This window comes from Chiroxiphia lanceolata, chromosome 3 (genome assembly GCF_009829145.1).
Source record: "Chiroxiphia lanceolata isolate bChiLan1 chromosome 3, bChiLan1.pri, whole genome shotgun sequence".
Lineage (NCBI taxonomy): Eukaryota > Metazoa > Chordata > Aves > Passeriformes > Pipridae > Chiroxiphia > Chiroxiphia lanceolata.
Window position 1 is genome coordinate 496,074 of NC_045639.1, and position 20,690 is coordinate 516,763.

The 20,690-nt window shown below is 43.5% G+C and overlaps 1 protein-coding gene across 4 annotated transcripts in view; it reads right to left on the bottom strand.

Moving 5' to 3' along the window:
• Positions 1-20,690, bottom strand: part of RALGAPA2 (Ral GTPase activating protein catalytic subunit alpha 2) — a 96,393-nt gene that overhangs the window by 58,947 nt on the left and 16,756 nt on the right. For 3 of the 4 annotated variants that reach the window (XM_032681750.1, XM_032681753.1, XM_032681754.1), the window contains exons 5-24: positions 20,012-20,055; positions 19,399-19,573; positions 18,813-18,928; positions 16,806-16,944; positions 15,385-15,584; positions 14,412-14,633; positions 13,573-13,746; positions 12,552-12,689; positions 12,016-12,164; positions 11,504-11,615; positions 11,057-11,294; positions 10,357-10,521; positions 9,119-9,259; positions 8,031-8,168; positions 7,461-7,555; positions 6,562-6,652; positions 6,243-6,419; positions 5,608-5,801; positions 5,011-5,109; positions 4,617-4,772 (exon numbers count right to left, since the gene is read on the bottom strand). In XM_032681750.1, coding sequence (XP_032537641.1) covers positions 4,617-4,772; positions 5,011-5,109; positions 5,608-5,801; positions 6,243-6,419; positions 6,562-6,652; positions 7,461-7,555; positions 8,031-8,168; positions 9,119-9,259; positions 10,357-10,521; positions 11,057-11,294; positions 11,504-11,615; positions 12,016-12,164; positions 12,552-12,689; positions 13,573-13,746; positions 14,412-14,633; positions 15,385-15,584; positions 16,806-16,944; positions 18,813-18,928; positions 19,399-19,573; positions 20,012-20,055 — 2,963 coding nt within the window. The remainder of the gene's footprint in view (positions 1-4,616; positions 4,773-5,010; positions 5,110-5,607; positions 5,802-6,242; positions 6,420-6,561; positions 6,653-7,460; positions 7,556-8,030; positions 8,169-9,118; positions 9,260-10,356; positions 10,522-11,056; positions 11,295-11,503; positions 11,616-12,015; positions 12,165-12,551; positions 12,690-13,572; positions 13,747-14,411; positions 14,634-15,384; positions 15,585-16,805; positions 16,945-18,812; positions 18,929-19,398; positions 19,574-20,011; positions 20,056-20,690) is intronic. The other variant, XM_032681751.1, reaches the window with a different exon arrangement.

A 20,690-nucleotide genomic window follows, 5' to 3' on the forward strand; every position in this document is an offset into this window, starting at 1 on the left:
ACTACAAAACAGGAATTTGAGTGGGATGGAAGCAATTTAGAAAGGGCAAATGTATTAAAGCAAAATAAACAGAAACTACCAAAATCATTCTGGAGCACACAGCTCCTACAATTGCCATGACCTGGCTCCTCCCTGCTTTCAGTCCATCTTCCAGCTATTTTCTCCAGCACGTCCGACTTCCCCTGCTCTGGGTGAGCAGAGGGGGATGTGAGAGTTCCTGTGAGACCCTGGCATTTGGACTTTTGTTTGTCCCTACTGGAAACATGCTGTCTGTTAACACTTTTTCAAAGCACTCAAAGCACATAATGGGGGCACACTGGCAAATTTTCTACAGAAAATGAGGTAAGGGGAGATTAAAAGAGGGAGAAAATCATGGTAGCCATTGGAAAGAAGTCTCAAGAAGCTAAAACGGGGGAATCTAAGCCTTAATAGACTATATTAAGATTATTTCCTTTTAAATGGCAGCCTGGGAAAGAACCTAAACAGCTTTATGGTTTCTGTACAACTAAGGGTCCTTGTGTGCAACACCATAAGGCAGAAATCCGGGCAAGAAGTACCCATTCCGTGGGGGACAAAAGCAAAGGTACTTATTTATTGTACCTTTAGAAGGCTATTACAGGTCCCAGTGACAGCCTACAGGCTGTACACTGCTCCTTACTGCCGAGTAACAACTGTACAGAAAGCCCACAAATACTTCTTTATTAAAAGTCAGATCAATGCTAACAAAAACAATAATTAATATAGCTTCTCCACTAGCAGCTCTACTGAAAAATGGTTCCTATTATAAATTAGCCATTTCCCACACCAAGAGCTCCAGTCAGTGTTTCTACATGAGCTTATACAGAGCTGCTGCAGCTTCCTTTCCATAATTACCAACAGGGCATTTTAAACAAATAAAGAGGCTTATAGACACATAACGTCCACTAGCACATCACCATCTCTATTGACAGAGTATTTCATCCACGTCATCCTTTCACTGCTAAAGGGAATGGAGCTACAAACAAAGCTGTTAAGTGCCCTGGCTGCAGCCAGGCTGGGCTCTGAGCAGGCCTGCTGCATGTGCTGACATTTAATCACCCAGGACATCTGCCAGCTTCGTTGGGCTGGGTTTCTCTGCTTCCATATTTAAAGTTTGTTCTGCCCTTCACATCACTGAACTGAAAAAGCCACCGCAGTGTCTCCTTCCCTGGCTGTTTGTTTTCCTTGCCACAGAGAATCTCTGAAGTCGCTACATTTTATTATGTTCCTTAAACATGTAAGCATCCTATTCCAAAGATACTCTGGCAAGTAAGTGTGATTGTACATTTATTAAAGTTACTTGTTAAAACTCACTTCCGATGTCAGGGTGACAACGGACCCATTTACTCACCTTGCAGGTCACCTCTGAGCACTGGGTGACCCCTCGGTGCTGGTGACAGGGGACACCAGGCACAGTAAGTGATGTTCACCCTCACAGTAGGGTTGCACTAAAATGACACTGAACAGCTGAGAGTCTGAAAGCTGAAACGGCACTGCAAACCTGCCACCTCTTTTGCAGAGGTAGCACCTCCCCTGCACTGCGCTCTCCTCTCAGACTGAGAGTGGAAATTTGGACAAGGTGGCATCACAAAACCCCACAGGATTCTGAGGAGAAAACCCCCAGCAACCTCAGAGGATGATTTAAGTGCCAGAAGGACCAGACCTGAGGAATCACAATTATCTCAACAGCTGCTTTTCTGAGAAGGGGGCTGAGTAGTGCTCGTAGCTTTCTGGGATTGTGTTTTGGTCCTTTGGTTCTTCAGCAAAAAGGAAGAAGTTATGGAGCAAGGAGATGCTTTGGGACTTTTTCAGGTAAATGAAGCAAAAACTACTGCTACAGTAAGCAGCCAGTAGCAATAATAAAATACATTTCCTTTTCCAGTTCAGGTATTTGTGAAATTTGTGCATTGCAATGTTAGATTTTGGGTTAATCTAAAAAGCCGTACTTACTGTCCGAATCAAGAGACATGCATAGCAGTCCCTGAAACGGGAATTTTCCAGCCATCAGGCTCACCTGGCAGCAGAAGGCAGCTATGCCTACCCAAAATGCAATAGGCTATCCCTTGGTATCCCTAAAAACCACATCCCAGAAATATTTCTTGATTTTCAATAATCCTGAGGAACTGAAACAGCTGTAGGTAAACAATTGACATAACCCCCAACGTGGCAGTGAACATCCAAACTGTTTCCTTCATGCTGGAGGTCAGGGAGGGGAGGTTGTGACCCTCAGTGAGCTCTGTTCATCAAAACCCAGGAAAAGCCCCTGGCTCCCTCCAGCAGCAGAGCAATGCCTGTGTGGAGCAGGGCAGAAGGGAAGCACCACCCGTAGATGGTCCCTTGCCCCCTGACCTCGGGTCCCTCCCTGGCTGGAGGCAATCCCAGCTCCAGACTGGGGCTCAGAATGATGCAATGGCTTCTCCCACCTGGAAAAGTGATGCAATTCTTGCAGAGAATTGTTCACTTCTCCAGAGGTGTTTGTTGTTAAGACGCTTCCACATGGACAAATTAGCTGCAGCTCATTACCCCGCCGTCTCCTCTGCTGAGCTAATTGCTACGTCCTGAACTCAGAGTGCCATGGGAGCCTCCTCTAAAATACACCCTCACACTGCTCTTTTCTGCACCCCATGAGACCAGGCTGCAAAGTTAGGTTGCACTTGCTGGGAATAACATTGCATTCATTTATAACATACTCAAAACCGCATTATTTTGTTCTTCTCTCAACACCAAAAGCTACACAATACAGCAGAAATATCCTACATTTATGTCTTTAAGCGAGGAGTGAAAAGAGAAATATATTTAAAAAGCCACTTCTGATGCAAACCAAAATACTGAAAATCGTATTCAGGTCAAAGAGGTTTCTGACTGTAATATTTTTAATTATGTAGCCACCTAAAAAGCTGTTCTGAAGCAGTCAAGGTGATTTCCCGGAGCTGGGCTGTCTGTCGGTGGTTTCCCCCATAAATGCTAAAAGTCGCACCAGTGATCCACACAGAGGGGAAATTCCTCCATGAGACGCCTCCTCCCCTTCCTTCTGTGCATATTGTTTGAAAGTGAGAAATTCACGTCTGCGCTTAGCAAACAAAACCAATCTGCTAAACAAATCTGCACCCAAGTTTATTTTGGTTTGCACTAACTGGAATCCTGGAAACCATACTGGGATCCACATTCCAGCAATCCTGTGCCCTCTGTTAAATCAGGGTCCCACTAGTCTCAGCACCCAGCAAGCACCTTGGTGCCAATCATCCTGGAAATACAGGAGCAGGTGTGAGGGTCCTGCTTCCTACGAACAGGCTGCTCCAAGGCTCTGCGAGTTAACTCCTCGCCCAGCTCCATAGCTCAGGAAAACAAAACGGGAAGGACAGTCACACAGGAGCAAACCTTGGTCAAGTGTGCCACCAAGAGGCAACACAGCAAACCCCAGCGAGGAGGGAGAACAAAGAGCAGCATCAAAACATCCAGGAAAGCCTGGAGCGATGTGCAGTGTGGGAGCTGCCCAGTGCCTGGGACACCCTGGAGCACCGTGCAGAGTCGGGGCTGCCTCTGCTGCTGCCCCTTCTCTGGCTTGGGCTGTGCCTCTGCACAGTGTGCTGGGGCTGCTGGGAGAGCATTTATTGCTGGGGGGTTTCAGGTCAGGGGTCTGACCCCAGCGGGTGGTACCAGTCTCCTGTAGGGACTGAGGGGACTCTGCTGGATCTGACCAGAGTGAGATGGAAGTGGAATGAGCTGTTGGTCCCTCTCAGGTGACACACAGAGTGCCAAAAACGGGAGTTCCCCCTACACTTCCATTTTTCCCTGTTTGTGCTTTAGAAATGGCAGATACTGGTGGTTTTTTCCTAAGTTGCAGCAGCAGCTGGGACTCCTGGGATTTTCCAGAAGAAAAACCTTTCCTTTCAATTCTTATCTATTTAAAAGGAAGATTTTCCAAACACTCTAACACTGGAGGAGGGCAACTGAGGGGCAAGAGTCTGGTAACAATTCATTCTTTCTCTCTTCCATCTCAGAAATAACCAAACCTGTCTGGTTTCCTAAAGGCACCAGCAATAATTCCCAGGGTTTCCCAAGGGGTCCCTGTGCCCTCTGTTGCCACTTCCAGCACAGTTTCAGCCCTTGCTCTCACTCCTACAGCAATAAAGACATGGAAATGTTTGTAGATATTTTCCATTTTATCTAAAGAGTATTTCTTGCAGTTTTTATGAGCATTGAGCTGTTTCTGTGGCCCAATAGTCATCTGACAGCTCAATGGATTAAGTATTTTCCTCACCTCATACTGAATACTTTAACTAGTTTGGGCTAACCCAGGACACAGGGACCTGAAACAACATTTATCCACAGAATTAGAATGTTTCGGGAGCACCTCTTGGTTACAGTGGTACAATAACCTTTTGTCTCAGTTCTCCCTTCAGCCCCCTTGGCACCAGCTCGGGAGAGCTGGGATGACCCTTCTAAATACTCCCCGAAGGACTCGTCTTGAAGAGGGAAAGTCTGGAGGGGACAGCATTAATTCTGGTTCTGTTTTTGCTCTGAGGATGTCCTTGCAAGCAGCGGCACAGGGCATCCCGAAGGGCATGCTGAGAGCAATAACACTTTAAGTTTTTTACCTGGTCCTCGCTGGTCAAGCCGAGGCGCATCACGAAGTAGAAGTGGACGAGGAAGTCGGAGTTGGGCAGCACGTCCTGGCGCCGGGTCATCATGGCACAGAGCAGCCGGAACGCCTGCAGCTTGCCCTCCTTGTACTCGCTGGGCAGCGTGGCTGCCTGCAGACACACACGCCCGGGGTTAACCCCTGTCCCCTCGGGAGCCAGCTAACACAGAGCTGCCCCTCCAGCGGCTCTTCCAGAAAGCAAATCTGTTCCGTGTGTTTATGAATAGACATTCAGGTCCAAAGAGCCTCTGGAGGACGTTTGTTGTCTTAGCCAGCAGTGATTGTAAACATCAAAAATAACGCAACTAACACACACCAGAAAACGTGTGAGAATTTTAGAACTAACTTACCTTGAACAGCCACGACGCAAATATCCTGAGAGGAGGGATTAGGATGGGAGGAGAGGGAGTTGACTGATTGTCCACACTGATAGCGAGGTTGTCCCTTATCTGAGGGTTTTAAAGGAAGAGTGTTAAGAAAACTGACAGCTTACTTTTTAATGTTCTCTATATCGTACTATTACATTTAAATCTTATTATATTTATGTTCAGGCACTATGCCCTGCACTATACAGAGTTCCTACTTCAGCCAAAGTTGGAAACCTTTTTTATGGTGCTGCTCCCCAGCCAAAGGAAACGTTACCAGTTTGGGTCACACTGTGGGCCTTTACACAAATACCAACACCTGTGGTATTCTGTTCTATTTTCTTTGCTACTCTTTCCTCACCCCATTTAAGCAAACCATTTAAATTCTCTTGTCGCTGGACAGGATCATGTTCTATTAGGTATAGGGACTAGAAACCAAAAACGAGCGGTTTCCTTTATGACAGAACCTCTCGTGCCACGCTTATGCTCCAGATGCTAACACTGAATCATATTTAATAATATTTATTAATAACTTTTACAATATAAGAGAAGTCACTAGCATTACCTGTAAGCATCACATACCTTTGCAAGTTTATACCACAGCTCGTAAAGGTATCCAAAAACTTTTGCGTGGATTTTAGGTGACTGTATCTTGTTCACATCTCCAAGAATTCCCAAGATCCTCCTCCATAACACAGCAGCAGAATCAGGATGCCAACCAATAAGGCTTCCACCAGCAATTATACTGCAGTCATCAGCAAGGAATTCACTACTGTCTGTAAATGCAAAATGTTCCATTTCCACAAATTAGAAATGCAGTGTAAGCATAAATCGGTCAATAAAACAGGAACTTCAGTCCTTCTAACCATCTTCCATCTCAAAACAATTCTCTCCCTCAAATCTCTTTTTCATTGCTCAAGCTGCACCTGATTCAAAGAAAAACATGGCAGAAAATGGAGCCAGAGGGGCTTCATATCACAGTGCCACAGAGCAGGGCAGTTCCAGATCAGATTGTTCACATTCCAGGGGATTTTCAAGCAGGGAGGCAAAATGCAGTTCCATGGAACATTCATGTGCCCTGAGAGATGTATTCAATCAAACCTCGGCTTTAATTTCTATTTCTCAATATATATAACTCAATATTATAACCCAAGTGGGCCGTATAAACCCCTCTGGACGCAGAGCCAGGCTGGCACCGCGCTCTGTGGGTGCAGTACCTGTGAGGTTGGCAGGCTCCGAGGGGCTGAGCTGCAGCCAGCGCGGGGCAGTGGGATCCACACACAGCTCCGCGGCCGCTGCGGGGTCGGGGTCGTCCTCGGCCCCTTGCCAGGGCAGCAGCGCGATGTCCACGTCGGCCCCGCAGCCCAGGGACGCGTCGCTGCTCACGCTCTCACCTGCACAGCACGGGGCACGGTGTGGGCCAGGGGCCACAGCAGCACCACAAGAATAGTGGCTGCTGCCTCTGCCACAACCACAGTTGGCATGTTGAGTTCAACTGCTACACTTTACAAAAATACTGTGTTTCTCGGAACTCACTTTTTTCTCTGTCTCTGTAATTCCCCTGGGGTGGCTGAAAGTCTGCTTTCAGATCTAATTCAGCTGTACTACTGCTCCTTCGTATTAGCACCTGCCGAGAAAAACAGTCATCTTCAGCTTGTTACAGTTGTGAGAACTACATCACATTTTAGCAAATCTGACACACAGAGAGTTATTAGAAATTAATTACAACTCAGTCAAGATATTCTCATGGATATTCAGACTACTCGACTGCCTGTAAGTGTTTCTGGGAAAACACACTTTCCATGCCAGTCTTCATCCTCCCTTTCTTAACCTCGGTTTACACACCAACAACCAGGACCTTTTACTTATGTTTTTCAACACACCTGAAATAATTCAAAACTTTATAAAGCATCAAAAAATCTTTCAGCTTTCATATTTCAAAGACGAACAGCCTGAGTCATTTATTGTTTTGGCTGCTCATTCAAGAGTTGCCATTAAAAATGTATGAAGTTTGCCTGTCCTAATGTCAATTCACACAAACATCTGCCATGCACGGCTGGTGATAAACCTGCACTGAAGAGAAGCATTTTCCCCAGCACTTTAAACCATCAAACATTTATTCCAGTGTACTGTAGCTCTATAATAGCCATGAATTATTTATATCTTAAAAGTTATGAACTTCTTGTTGACGTTTAATATTTTAAAAGAGCACAAAAGTCCTGCAGAAAACTAGAACTACATAAACCTGCAGAAGCAGCTGATGAGATCAGGAGACACAAAGTGCCCACACCAAGCAGTGTAATTAGCAGTTACAGCTCAGTTCCAGATTCCATGCCAGAAATGTGATTAATGATTTCTCGCACTTTTACTTCCAAGAGTTTCTAAATGCTAAAAGGTATCTGGAAAAACAATAATCACTTTCTGTTTTGCCTTACTTGCTCAGCTTCATCCTCCTTCTTTGCATGTCCCTTGTTTTCCTGAACTGACTTGCAGTCTGAAGTTGAATTATGAGAACTTCCAGCCTTTTTACCTAGAAATTGTAGTAAGCAAACAAGAATTATTGACATCTGTGGTACCAAACTACATAGCAAGTAGAGGCAATACAACATTCATATGGGATACAAGATGTATCAAAAAATTCTTTAGAAGCATAACAGACCTACACAAGAGGAACAGAACTCGACTTGCAGCTTAAATACACTAAATTTCAATGCAAGTCAAGTGAAAAAAAGTTGAAGAGTTATATACAAAAATGCATACATTCAGGTTTCATTTTTATCCTCCCTGCTTTATAAAAGGTCATGTCCTGCAGTCCTCATCTTGAACTTCTTAAAAACAGTTCTTTCAACAAGATACCAACTACGTATTTACTAAGAAAATAAGATGAAAACCATTTTAGAGGAGAGCTGGAAACCAAAATAAATAAGAGCAGCATTTATGAGACTGAACAAGTCTCAATGCTTTCTCTTCAGAAGTGCACTATTGCTGCATTTTACCAAAATTACCTTGAAAAAAATCAGATGGAATCTGATCTGCAATATCTGAAGTGCTGCTACTTCGAGTCAGCTGCTGCTCTTGGTCTGCAAACGGGCCCACAGCTTCTGTTCCTTCTGAATTTTCCAGCTGTTGAGATTCTTCAACTTCTGTTGATTTAATTAAAACACAAAATATTTGCAGGACCTCAGGATTATACACATGTCTATATGTGTGAACTCCCTGCCTAAGAAAGCTCTATGAAATAGTCACCCTTGCAAATATTTAAAATCCCTAAGTTTTACAAGTTATAATTTAAGTTTTTTAAAATATCCTTAGGGAAGTTTGAAAGTTTAGAGACAGATGCACAAGAGAGCCATGAAAATTTCAATGAGAAAGTCATCTGACATGCTGGGGAAGGAGCAACAGGAACTCTTGGGATTAGGGAGCAACACAGTGCTTTTAGAAACACATTTCTGCTGGCATTAGGGGGGAAAAAACCCCCAAAAACCAAACAAAAAAACCAGTAACACTCGGCATGAAGTGTGTTCCCATCCAGCAGTGTGCAAGTTTAAATACTGCCTTACTACTTAATAAACGTTGCAAGTGTTTCAGAAAGTTATCTCACAGAGGCACAGGCACAAAAGCTAATGCTTCTGGTATTTACTGACCTTAGAGTATCACTGTTGACTTGAAATTACAGAAACAAATAAAGCAATCAACGTAATTCACTAACTGGAACAATTTCAGTGTTCCCCTCCCAGACAACTGGAGATGAAAACACACCAAACATATTTCACAGAGCAGGAATCCCTACTGAGCCATAAAGCACCACACACAAAACTGTCCTTCTCTTGCTACTGCAGCTAATGCCCTGGGTAGGACTTGGGAGTCAGAAACCCCTCCCAGGAAGAGAAATTTGGGAAATTTTACTTTAGTTACTAGGGAATATAAATCTAATTGCAATTGATGGTAATCTTTAATATTAAAATGAACAAAAACTGTATTGCCTGCAGTGCTACAGACTGAGAAGAATCAACTGGACAGAAAGGGAACAGACAGACAGCAGTTTAAAAATATAAAGAACATTGATATAAAAGATGACTTTAAAGTACAGTACCTGACAGTCTGTGAGAGCAAGAAGTGTAAGAGAGACCAGGGAAGAGAGAGCTCACAGTGTGAAGCAGAAGAGGTACACTTTTAGTAGCTGGCAAAGCCTCATAAAGATGGACACAGTTGCTGATAGACTGGCTTCGCTTAGCTTCCAGGAAAAAATAAAGCAATAATTATGTCAGACAAAGGAATGAAATATTTGGGTTCTAAAGGTCAAACACAGTGCTTTGGGATAAAAAAAAAACAACCCAGCAGCTTTCCCCACAAGATGTAAGTTAATAAAGTGCAACTGCATCTCTCACATTGAAATGGCAATAACCAGGGATTTCTGAATCACAGCAAGTGTGGAAGTGCCTTTAATTTGAACACACGCAACTAAGAAAAGTCCTGGATCAACACTTCCCTACTGCTCTGGTGGGACATCAAGGGGAGAAATGCAGCAGCGGAGCAGAGAATCCTCCCCTGGAGCACACACTGGGACCTGCTGAGTTTGAAAATAAAACAGAGAAGGAACTGACTCTGTTGCTGAAGTGTCCTGTGATCCCAGCTGAAGGCTCTGGCTCAGTTACAGAGCCTGGAGCCACAAACCACACTGAATGTCCTTCCAGTTCTCCTGGTAAGGACCACAACCAGCTGGGAACCAGGGAGGGAGCTGTGCAGCCAGACAGCTCCAGCTCCTGAGCATTTCTGTGGAGAGCTGGGATCCACAGCCCAGTGAACTGGCACACAGGAGGATGCTACCATGAAACAAAGAGAGCCCAGGTTCAGGTTGCTGAAGTGCTTGAACAAACAGGGACCTGGTCCATGTCTGGGGTCTCCAACATTCCCCCAGCATGCCTTACCCCAGTCTCCCTTCTCCTGCCTTCCTTTTTCCTTTTGAGAGAAAAACCTCATCATGGTAAGAAAAAGAGAGAAAATAAAGCAACTATGAAAGGATAAAATTGTTTATTAAATACCTGCATTACTATGCGTTATCTGTTATGTGACTGATAAAATTTCTTATGAATTGATAAAAATAGCAATGTACTTCTTTACAGAAACCCCTAACATGCACAAGTCTAACTTGCAATTCAGTGTCTTGTAGCTAAAAGCTTACATTTCAAATTCCCAAAATACTTTGACTCCATGTCTCCCACTGGCCAGGTAATTATTAAGCTGCTTTTGGCAGCAGCCACACCTCAAAGGCAGCTATACAACTTGTGTTCCTGAGTGTAGGGGTACAAAAGCACTTAGTTATGGTCTAACCTGTCGCTCTCTGACGAACAATATTTCGGGCTTTCTCAACTCCAGGGGCCCCAGAGGTTGTAGCGCTTCTGAATCTCATCGGCTCCACGACTTCAGGATGACTCTTCCAGCTTAATGAAAAAGATCTTCCCACTACTGCTGTCTTCTGAGGCTCTAAAATGCCACCTTAGGACAAAGAACACAACATTCTCTGGCACTGGATGCTTTGGCATGTATTTTTGCTGATGGATGAATGGACTCAGGCATGACAAATATTAATACTTTAAACAACACAGATGAATTTTTACTATTAATAAAAACCAATGGGTACTTCAACTCTGTGCCTCAATTTCAAGGTGGCGTGTAAGTGCAGCTAAAAAACTGTAAATAATAAAGTTTATTAATAACACACAGAAAGGAATTTTTACAGAGATGCCTGTGACATTCTGTAGCACAGGAAACCACCTTTCATTTCTGCTACATAGAAAGCACTGACTGTAAGCACATACCCAAACCTGCCAAACAGCTACCTATCTACTCTTGACCCCAACTACCTCTCCTCCTCAATGAAGGATGACAAACAGAAATCCAAAGTGCTTCACACTTGATTAAACAGGTTCTTACACTAGATTAGGTAGCACTTAATGTTAAATTAATTTTAAAAATTAAACTTAAATATTTAAGTTGTTTGATACAAAAAGCACCGAGCACACAGACTGACCTTTTCCCCTCTGCTTCTTTTCCTTCTGTTCACTGAGCTTGTCCAAGGGTAGGTTGGTCATCTCCACGCCGTACACGGTCCTGGCCAGCACTGCTGTCAGGGAGTCCATGATGTTGGCCCACTCGTTGATGAGCTCCTCCCAGTCCGTCAGGGAGGACAGAATACTGAGCAGCTCATCCCACAGCTCCCGAGAGATGTAAACGCTCAGGTTCGCTCTGATCCAAGCCACAATGAGGGTCTGAGGGAAAACACACAAGTGGCCCTTCAGGCAGGTCCGACAAATGAATTCAGCACACACTTTACAAAAGAATTACTTGTAAAACAGGAAAAAAATCCTCCTTCCCAGTAATATGAGCAGGTTTCATAGCACTGTGCAATAGCACTTAGCTAAAACCACGGGCAATCCTGATGAGCAAACACAAACCAAGCACAGCCCCACTCACTCACTCGGAACAGCAACCCAGCCATGCTCTGGGCAAATGTGTCCTTTGGCTGGTTTTCTTTCGGCTTCTGCATCACAGCTTCTGTTATTCTGAGGAGTATCTGTAGCATCTGTTCCCTGGTTCCAAAACAAAATTGCACATTTGTTCACACGTTCTACTAATTGTACTTGTTCATTAATTCTCCAGCAAGCCTCATTTATTGAGAATACGGTCACGCTTTGGACTTCACAGATCATCTGCAAAATAACCCTAGCCATTGGCTGTAGACTATAAAAAGCTCATTTGTGAGGTGAAGTTAGGAATGGAAATACCAGCCAGAACCTTGAAGTGAAGCAGTATAAGGATGCAGGCTCAGCAGGTTCTGCAATCTCTCAAGTCAACTCAGAAGCAAGTCTCAAACATAACTTAGGTAGCAAGGTCTGCCCCTGAGAAAGCCAGTCTGTTCCCTACCAAAAACTCTCCCAGAAAGTTTAAATGTTGATAACTTTCTCTTAAATGATGCCACGTAAAGTTTACCATGTCTTCTTATTCATTGACAGCTCCATTATCATGCGCCTGAAGATACTGAGAACAGCTTTGCAAGCATCAACCTGCTCCTTCAGCAGCACCGGGACCTCAGTGCACGGCTCCAACAGGAAAACATTCGCCGAGTTTGTCAGGAACACCTTCAACACAGGCATCGACACTCCATTTACACAGTGTCAGCAAGGAAAACAGTCAAGACTTACAATAAAATACTTGTCCTCCTCTAGTTAAACCTTTCCCTTTCCTTAGGGAAGTTCCATGTTTTACCCATCACTTTGTTTTTCTACATCATTCCAGCGAGCAGCCACGTGACATCACAGACCCCCCCAAGGCAGACAGGACTCAGTATGGGGCTTGTGGATGTCTCTTCTGTTTGGACAGGCAAGAGGACATTCCTCCAGCCACTCATTTCCTGCCATTATATGCTTGGACACCTCTTTTCCTTTGTCTCAGAGACTCTAAGGTGATGTGCAGTGAGTTACACGATCAGGGAAGTTACAGCTGTGCCCCCTTCCCACACAGCACACCTGTAACGCAGCCTGGGCTCCAGCTTTCACATCTCTGTCCTCATCTTCCAGCACACATCCCCTGCTCACAGCGCTGGTGAAGGAGTACGTCCTGCCCCAGCTGGAGGAGCGCTTGTGCCCGGAGTGCTCCGAGGAAAGCTGCCACAAACACAGCCCAGTCAGGGACAGAGAAGAAAGGAACGTGTCCACATGGATCAAAACCATTTAAAAGGTCAACAGCAAAAAAGGGGGAACTGTCATGACCTACATTCATTTCCTCAAGGAATTACTATCTGTTATTTTTTAATTTCTGAACAAACAGGCTGTATATGGAATTTAAAGGCTCATAAAAGTTTCAGAAGGCATGTTATTTACAATATTTTACATCATGTTTTGTAGTCACTGATTGTAGTAACACTTAAATTTAAGTCTGGCAAAACTCTAAATCCTCTACAAAAATAAGCTGCTGAAACCTTGTAATCCTCACTAGGATTTACAACTCAAACCTCCTCCTCAGTATAACAAAACATCCCTTTAAACAGCATCAATAGCGACAAAGAACTTTTACTGACGCTTCAAAACAGTGTATTAAAAAGATGATGCAGAGAAATAGCAGCTACACTTTAATTTCCTAGACTAAGGTGTTTAACTGCACATATTTCATCCAGTAAATATAAGTTAGTACCCACTGTCAAAGTCTCAAGTAACTACCACCAGAAGGCAACAGTCCTCCCTGCCCAGGCAGCAGACAGGCCATTTCAGCACTGCAGAACCTGGCAGGGTTTGTGTCTCCCTGTCATGTTTGTACACACAGGGAATAAACACAAATGGTGTTTCCCAAACCAGCTGCAATCCTGCCCTGCTCTCCCAAAGTGCTACTGAACACTCAGTAACTATTTAAATTGTGAGTCCTTAAATAAAAGCATTTTTTAACCTTTATTCCCTACACATTTTTAACTGTTACTCCTTTACAAAGCGAGGTGAAAACTTAAGCCCTGCACTGTGGGTGGACAGAACAAAGTAAGGAACAGGGATACCATACATGTTTACCATCTGTTTGCACTGAGGAGTCTTCCAGGTGGACAACAGCATCCTGGCTGTCCTCCTTTTTGTCTGGTTCCTCCATGAACACGGGCTTCTCTTGCAGTATCCACTTCTGATACACCTTCACCACTTTCCGTGTTGCGGATACATCAGAAGGTGGCAACAAAAAAGCCTAAAATGAAAAGTTAACTAATTTTACTCTATGTAGGACATGGATGTGATGTACATTAACCCCCCCCCATACTGCTCATCTTTGCTCACTGCAATTTTGGAAATCAAGACAAGGAGTTTATTTTCAACACGCTACTCAAGATGTGTATCTGGGAATCATTCTGGGAAGATGTTCTCTCTGAAGGCTTACACAGGCCAGGCTGGCTGCTACCCCATACCTCTGCAGGTCTTAGGAGACCAAAAAAAAATATAATAGTGACACAAGACCTTTCCCTTCCCTGCAGGGAAATCAATGTCTGAAAATGTCATCTGGTACCAAAAAAAGCATATTTTGCCAATTAAAAAAATGATATTGATGTGTATTATATAAATACTGAAATAGATGTAAGTACACTTTTCATACTAAAAAACAGTCCCTTTGAATTATAAGTAGATTACCACTCTCCCTGATCAACAGGATCAAACCCTACAGCATTTCCTATTCTCAGTTTAGCTGCAAACCCATTCCAAAGGTATTGCTCAGGCTGGAGAGCCTTTGCATCCCACAGCACAACAACATAAAAGGGTCTGGTGTGATCAGCCTCACGTTTGCCCAGTTACCAGACGCCAGGCTCTCTGTTCTCCTCACAAATGAAACCCACAGCAGCAAGCAGCCCGGGCAGTGACCTGTCGGAAGACCTCGTTGACGAAGTTGACGTAGCCGCGGGTGGAGAGCAGGATCCTCTGCACCATGTCGTAGACGCCGCGGTGCTGCTCGTCGACGCTGCACAGGCTGGAGTTGCTGAGCCTCCTGTCGGACAGGGTGCTGCTGTTGGAGTGGCTCCCGTCCTGCTCCTGCGCCGCGCCGCCCTCCAGCTCCGCCGCCTTGTCCTGGCTCACCCCCACCGTCTGCAGGAGCAAACACACCCGATGGAACGGCTGGAACAGCACCCACCAAAGCTCTGGGATGCTCAGGCAGAGCCCGGGATACCAGTGTGCTGCCTGGCGCAACTGCTGGAATCCAGCAGTCAGGCAGAGCTGTTTGCAGTTACTGCTGGATCCAAGGAGGAATTTGCTCTTGTCCTGCACAAGCTGTACACTTCCTATGGGCCAGAGCAGCTCACTGACTTGTCCGCTTCAAAGAGCAGGGGTGCAGTGGTGGGAGTGGAGGAAGGCACAGACAGGACACTGGAGAGTCTCTTAAGAGAAAAAGCATCTGTTTCTCTAAAATTCAGTGGGAAGTCCCTAATCCTAGAGAAGTCTGAACCAGCAGTTTGAAAGTGAAATAATTCTCTAATATCTCTCTGTTAACAGCTGCTATAACCAAGATGAAAACAAAACAGCTTTTGAAGTCACTGGGAGATGGTCCATGGCACAACTAAGTATGACAGTTTACAGAGTAAATTCCAGAAGTCTAAATATAATACTGCTGAAGCTGGTAATACAACAAGCTATGAGGAAAATAAACTCCTAGTGAATTACTGAAGGGCTTTGCTTGGAGATTCCCTCCTCCATCAAAGGAAAAGAAAATCAAATAAGTACCTACATCATTTATTCACTCTGGGGTAGCATTTCTTTGTGCTTCAGCTGTCAGTGCAGTGAGATCATCCTGCAAGGTTAGCATGTACATAAGAAAATAGAGGCAAACTCCAAAGCTCACCTGAATAATTTTAGGGAGCACTTCTCCTCCATTTTTTGTGTTCTGAACAGCAGTTAAGTATTTCTTTTCAAGGAAGAAGGTAACAAGCCACTTAATAAAAACAACTCGAGCTGCCATATAGGGGATTTTTGTGCTATAGACGCTTTCATTGTTTCGTGTTGCAGTGACATACACTGGCCTTGGCCTGATATCAGGAATATCTGGTAAGAGAAAAAGAAAACACAGAAAGAAAATGTAATCTTAAAAACTGTAACAGCTTCCAAACTCTGGTTAAACGTATTGAACACGTCACCAGCATTTTCTCCCTGTGCAATAAGAGATGCAATGACTGACTGCTTTTATTGTATTAATGCTTATATTCTATCATAACTTTTCACTCCTAAAGAACACAGAGAACATAACAGTACAGATCTTCCCCAGAGGTTATCACTTGTATCACACAAAACAAAGGAAAGGGAAAGAAAAGGGTTGCAAAAAGAAGGGCAATATCTGAACTAGATAACTCCTCCTGCTACAGTGTAAGTTCATTTTATCACTTTCACAGAGTGTCTTTAATAAAGTGCAGACAGAAAGAGAAGATGGCTGTGGAACACTCAGTAGTGTAAAGATGAAGAAGAAAAGGACTCAGTGCCTCAGAAAGAGGAGTTCACACACTGAAATAAAAGACAGAAAACACATGGGAAGAAGTGGAAGATTGCTGAAGGGAGACAGGTTGGGTCACAATTCCTTCAGGTGCTCAGATTTAAGGAAAAATCACTTGTACACAGCTGGAAAACATGAAAGGCCCGGGCTCTAGGTGTAAACAACAAAGCCAAAGTGGCACTGAGGTGATTTTAGACACTAAATATTAAACTATAAAAACAGAAGGTAAAAGTCAAAGGGAGGAGAAGGATGATGAAGAACAGGCTGCACTACATCAGGTGAGGACTAGCACCACTGGTCCTATTGACTGTACTACATAATTTAGTAGAAAATTAGGAAAACCTTGTTTCTGAAATAACATGCTGTTAATCTTACAACTGCAGAGGTACATCTCAATTTTCTTTCAACTGGCCCTTCATGCTCATTTTCTCTCCAATGAAAAAGGTAACAAAATAAGGGTAACTAAGTCAGCTACTCCCTCACACCTGGACAGCTCACTGGTTCTCTAAAAACCCACTGGAGAGCACATTCTGTCTCCATTCACTAATATCACAGAGCCATGCTCACTCCATATAAACGTTATGCCAGTGGAATTGGCCAGGCCTTACACAGCCAGGAGCAGCAGCACCTTCCTCCACAGTTGTGCTCAAAGAAAACACGAAATCAGGAGAAAGAATCCTCATCCAATAGAGCTGTGCTGACAAGCCCATAGGTAACAGAGATGCTGCCAAGAACAGTCACCTGCTTTTCCAACTTTGAAGACAAAACCCACAACTTACCAAGTACAGGTTTGTAGAGGTTGGTTAGCTTTGTAAAAGATGGAAACAAGTGAGGAAGATAGTATTTTCTAAACAAGGTAAAGAGAAACTTAAACCCAGTGTCTTGGTTCTCCTTGTTTTTCCACTCCAAGCTTGCAGCCTGTGTCATGGAGTTAGAGGGAAACAAACAAAAAGCCTCAGGTTAATGTGTTATACTGACAATCATCCTGCATCGAACACAAAAAACATGCAACTACACTTTAACAAGAGCTAAAAAACTAGCACAGTCCTGAAACACCCTTTGCAAACTGCACCAAGAACATAAAGTAAGAATAACCCAAGAGGGCTTTGGCATCCCCAAGACAATGAGTTCAGCAGAAGCCAGTGTGTTTGTGCTGTCAGACCATGCTTTTACCAAATTTGCTTCTCACATGTAAATTCTGAAAAAGTTACTCTGGGCTACACTTCTATCAGAAATATTTATATATTTTATTTATATATAATATAAATATATATTATATTTATATAGAATGACAAATTTTGACAGTGAATTACTCTTTTCATTTTAAAACACCTTCAGTTTGAGATGAGCTGCACGTGACTGACACAGTTTATGTGTCAGAGGCCGGATCAGGCTCTGCTCGGGACAGCAACAACAAGAGGAACAGGCAGGAACTGATGCCCAGGAAGTTCCACCTGGACATGAGGAAGAACTTTCCTGTGCAGTGACCGAGCACTGGACAGGTTGCCCAGAGAGGGTGTGGAGTCTCCTCACTGGAGATATTCCAGACCTGTCTGCACACTCCTGTGCCATGTGCTCTGGGATGACCCTGCTGGAGCAGGGAGGTGGGGCCAGAGGAGCCACTGTGGTCCCTTCCAGCCTGACCCATGCTGGGATTCTGTGGGAAACTTGCACTGCCCTGCTTTGGTAAGATACAAGACTGCTGAGGTTTTGTTATTTGCGATGTAAATAAACCTCACGAGTGTGATGTAAATAAAATGGCACATTACATTCTCCTCAGGCATAAACTTTCTTAAGGATGCAGGTGTGATCTGCATTCTGGCTCCAAGGGATCACTCTGCACTTCTATCAGATGACTTGAATCTCAGCTCGTCTGCAGCAAGGGTAGTGCCCAGCTCTGCTCCCCACTAACGAGCAACACACATAAACGTGGGTGAACCACTGTGCAACTGGATTTATAATGTAGTCAGGTTTGTTTAGATCCCAAACATGGAAAAAATGTAAAAAAGGAAGACTGAAATTTTATTTTTAACTGGAGTGAGATTCTGATATGTAAAACAAAGGGTGCTGTGGAGGAAGCTGATAATTTCTTACAGTCACTTTTCAAAATAAAGCATGTATTCAAGATGACAAAATCCCTTCCAAATATCGCTTTGGTCTTGCCTTTTGATATTAAAAAGTGTATGTCAAAGTATTTAATTATAATCTATTTTTTTAAACTGAGCTCTTTAATGTTCATTGTCTATATAGTTTCTGCTTTATTTCAAATATTGCTTTATTTGTACTTTTTAAATATATACATTATCTTAATTTCTTTCCTGTACAGATTCATCTGATCTACTTCTAATTAAATTTATGTACACGATAGTTGCATCCTTTAAAAAAAGAAATTTTAGAAGCCATCTCTTTTTATCTCTTCCTCCAGTGGTCCTTTACATTTCTTTTCATCTAGGCATGTGTCCAAAGAGAACAAATCTCATCTTTACCCCATATCAATTTTCTAAATGAAACCACAAGCACATAAAATAGTCGGTTTCCTGCAAGTTTGGATAACATTCATTCACTCTTATCACAAATGTGACAAACTTCTTATTTTAACCAAAGATGGCACAAGGAAGTACCTTTGGGATGATTTTTCTTTCAAAAACAAGACTAATAAAGTGCAGGAGCCAGCTTCTTCCAGGGGAGGGGCAAAGCCAGCTCTGTACAGATACAGTGTAGAATTCATATTCTGTGACCAGTACTTCCCCCAGATATGACTGGTTACAAACACACATCTTCCTCACCTGGATTACCATATATTTTAACAGGAGCTGAAGAAAATAGCAGGTTTGGTCTTCAGCAATTTTCTCTCCAGAGACAGCTGGCAAAAGCGGGGTTATTTCCTCTGGAAAAATCTTAGCTAAAACAAAATGTTTTAAACATAAACATGAAAACATGAAAATACTGAAATAAAAGAATTTTCTATGAAAAGATAAATTTAAAATACCCGCTAATGCACTACTAAGCTGTACAAAACCCAAGTCCAGTAGCTACTGGGCATTTCCACAAGTCCTGCCACATCCCACGGAGGGTGGCACCGGCATCTGATTCCCCGTAGTTTCAAAGGACTGACAGCAGCAGCCACTGCAGGTGAACCAACGAGCTGGAAACCTGCACAGCTGCTTATTTTGCAGTGACATGTTCCTACTGCTGCCTCTCGATTAAAAAAATCCCCAAACCAACAGGCAAACAACAAACCCCGACCGCTCTGGCTGACAGTCAGGTGGCTCTACAGCTGCACCAAGCAGAGCAGCCTGACAAGTGGCCTCCCCCTGGAATGCCACGTTCCCAGTGCCCCGGTGGGAGCGGTGTTCCGTGTTCCCCACTCACCGTCGGGCGGGCAGGGAGGGCTGATGAGGCTCTCCAGGGTGCAGGGGCCCCGCGAGGACACCAGCGGGGGGAAGCCGGGCACGAGGCAGGCGAACAGCAGGATCTGCTCCTCCCCACAGTTCGTCTGCAGGGCTTGGAGCCAGAGCAGGAACAGCCGGATTCCTTCACATCTTATCTGAGAGGGGATGGATTTGTGGGAAAAGACAGTAAACTAAGTGCAGTAACATGGTTAAATGGTTCAGAACACGCAGAATGAGAGCTTTCACCCCAGCCAGGTGCTAGGAAGTCTTTCCACCATAGCAGGGCGTTCACATTATTATTTTAATCCTAGGTTTAATACAGTATACTTAATGCTAAAGAGAGCTGAAAAAATGAAGCATTAAGCAGTATCTATTTATACCTTCTCTGGATAACTTTACGAAGGTCACTAAAGCAGCAAAATAACAGAAGACAAATGTTAAAATAATCTGGGATCACAATAATAAGATTTATGATTAAAAGGTAAGTAAAATTACAAAGCCTAACAATCTGAAAACCACTGATATTGAAAAGCTGCAAAGTGATATGCTTCATAAGAATGAAAGCGAAAAGGAATATGAAAACAAAGAAATACCTTGAGAGAATTTCCAGTGTGCAAAAGTTTCTTCAGAATCGACCCTGGATTAGGAAAGTTAAATAGGCACTATCAGACACAAAGAACGGGCCCTCCCACCACAATGGTTTTTAAAAAATACTCCAGAAAAGGCTGGTTTAATGTCATTTACTCTGTGGTCACTGCACTGGGTTTTAAGACAACTGAGGGGGAAAAATTCCAAAGTAAATCTGGTTACAATCACCGTCATCAACAGTGGAGTAAGATTTACTATGGTGTGTCTTTCCAGTATGGTACTTTGGGTTTAGTCAGATGACAATGTCTCAAATTATTTTCATAAATAGTAAGATTGTGAATTATGTACAGCCCTTAAACAGGTTCCTTCCCTCCAGATCTCTCCACTTCACAATACTAAATAGAAATTAACATGTATAGGAAACGCACATTAATGTACGTGAACATTAAGCAAAAAGGAAATCCCAAGGTAGAGTTGTAAAAAAATTGCTCAGTCAAAAAATTATCCCAATATGGTCACCCAAGAGAAGTATAAAGAATATATCAGCTAGAAAACAACTGACTGAAACCAATTTGTTTTGGACTAGCTCAGCTGAACCAGTATGAAGTAGTCAGGCAGATGTCTCCTCTTATTTTTGTCACTGCTGAGTGGAAATATGACAACAGCCCTTTCCTTGACCTTTAA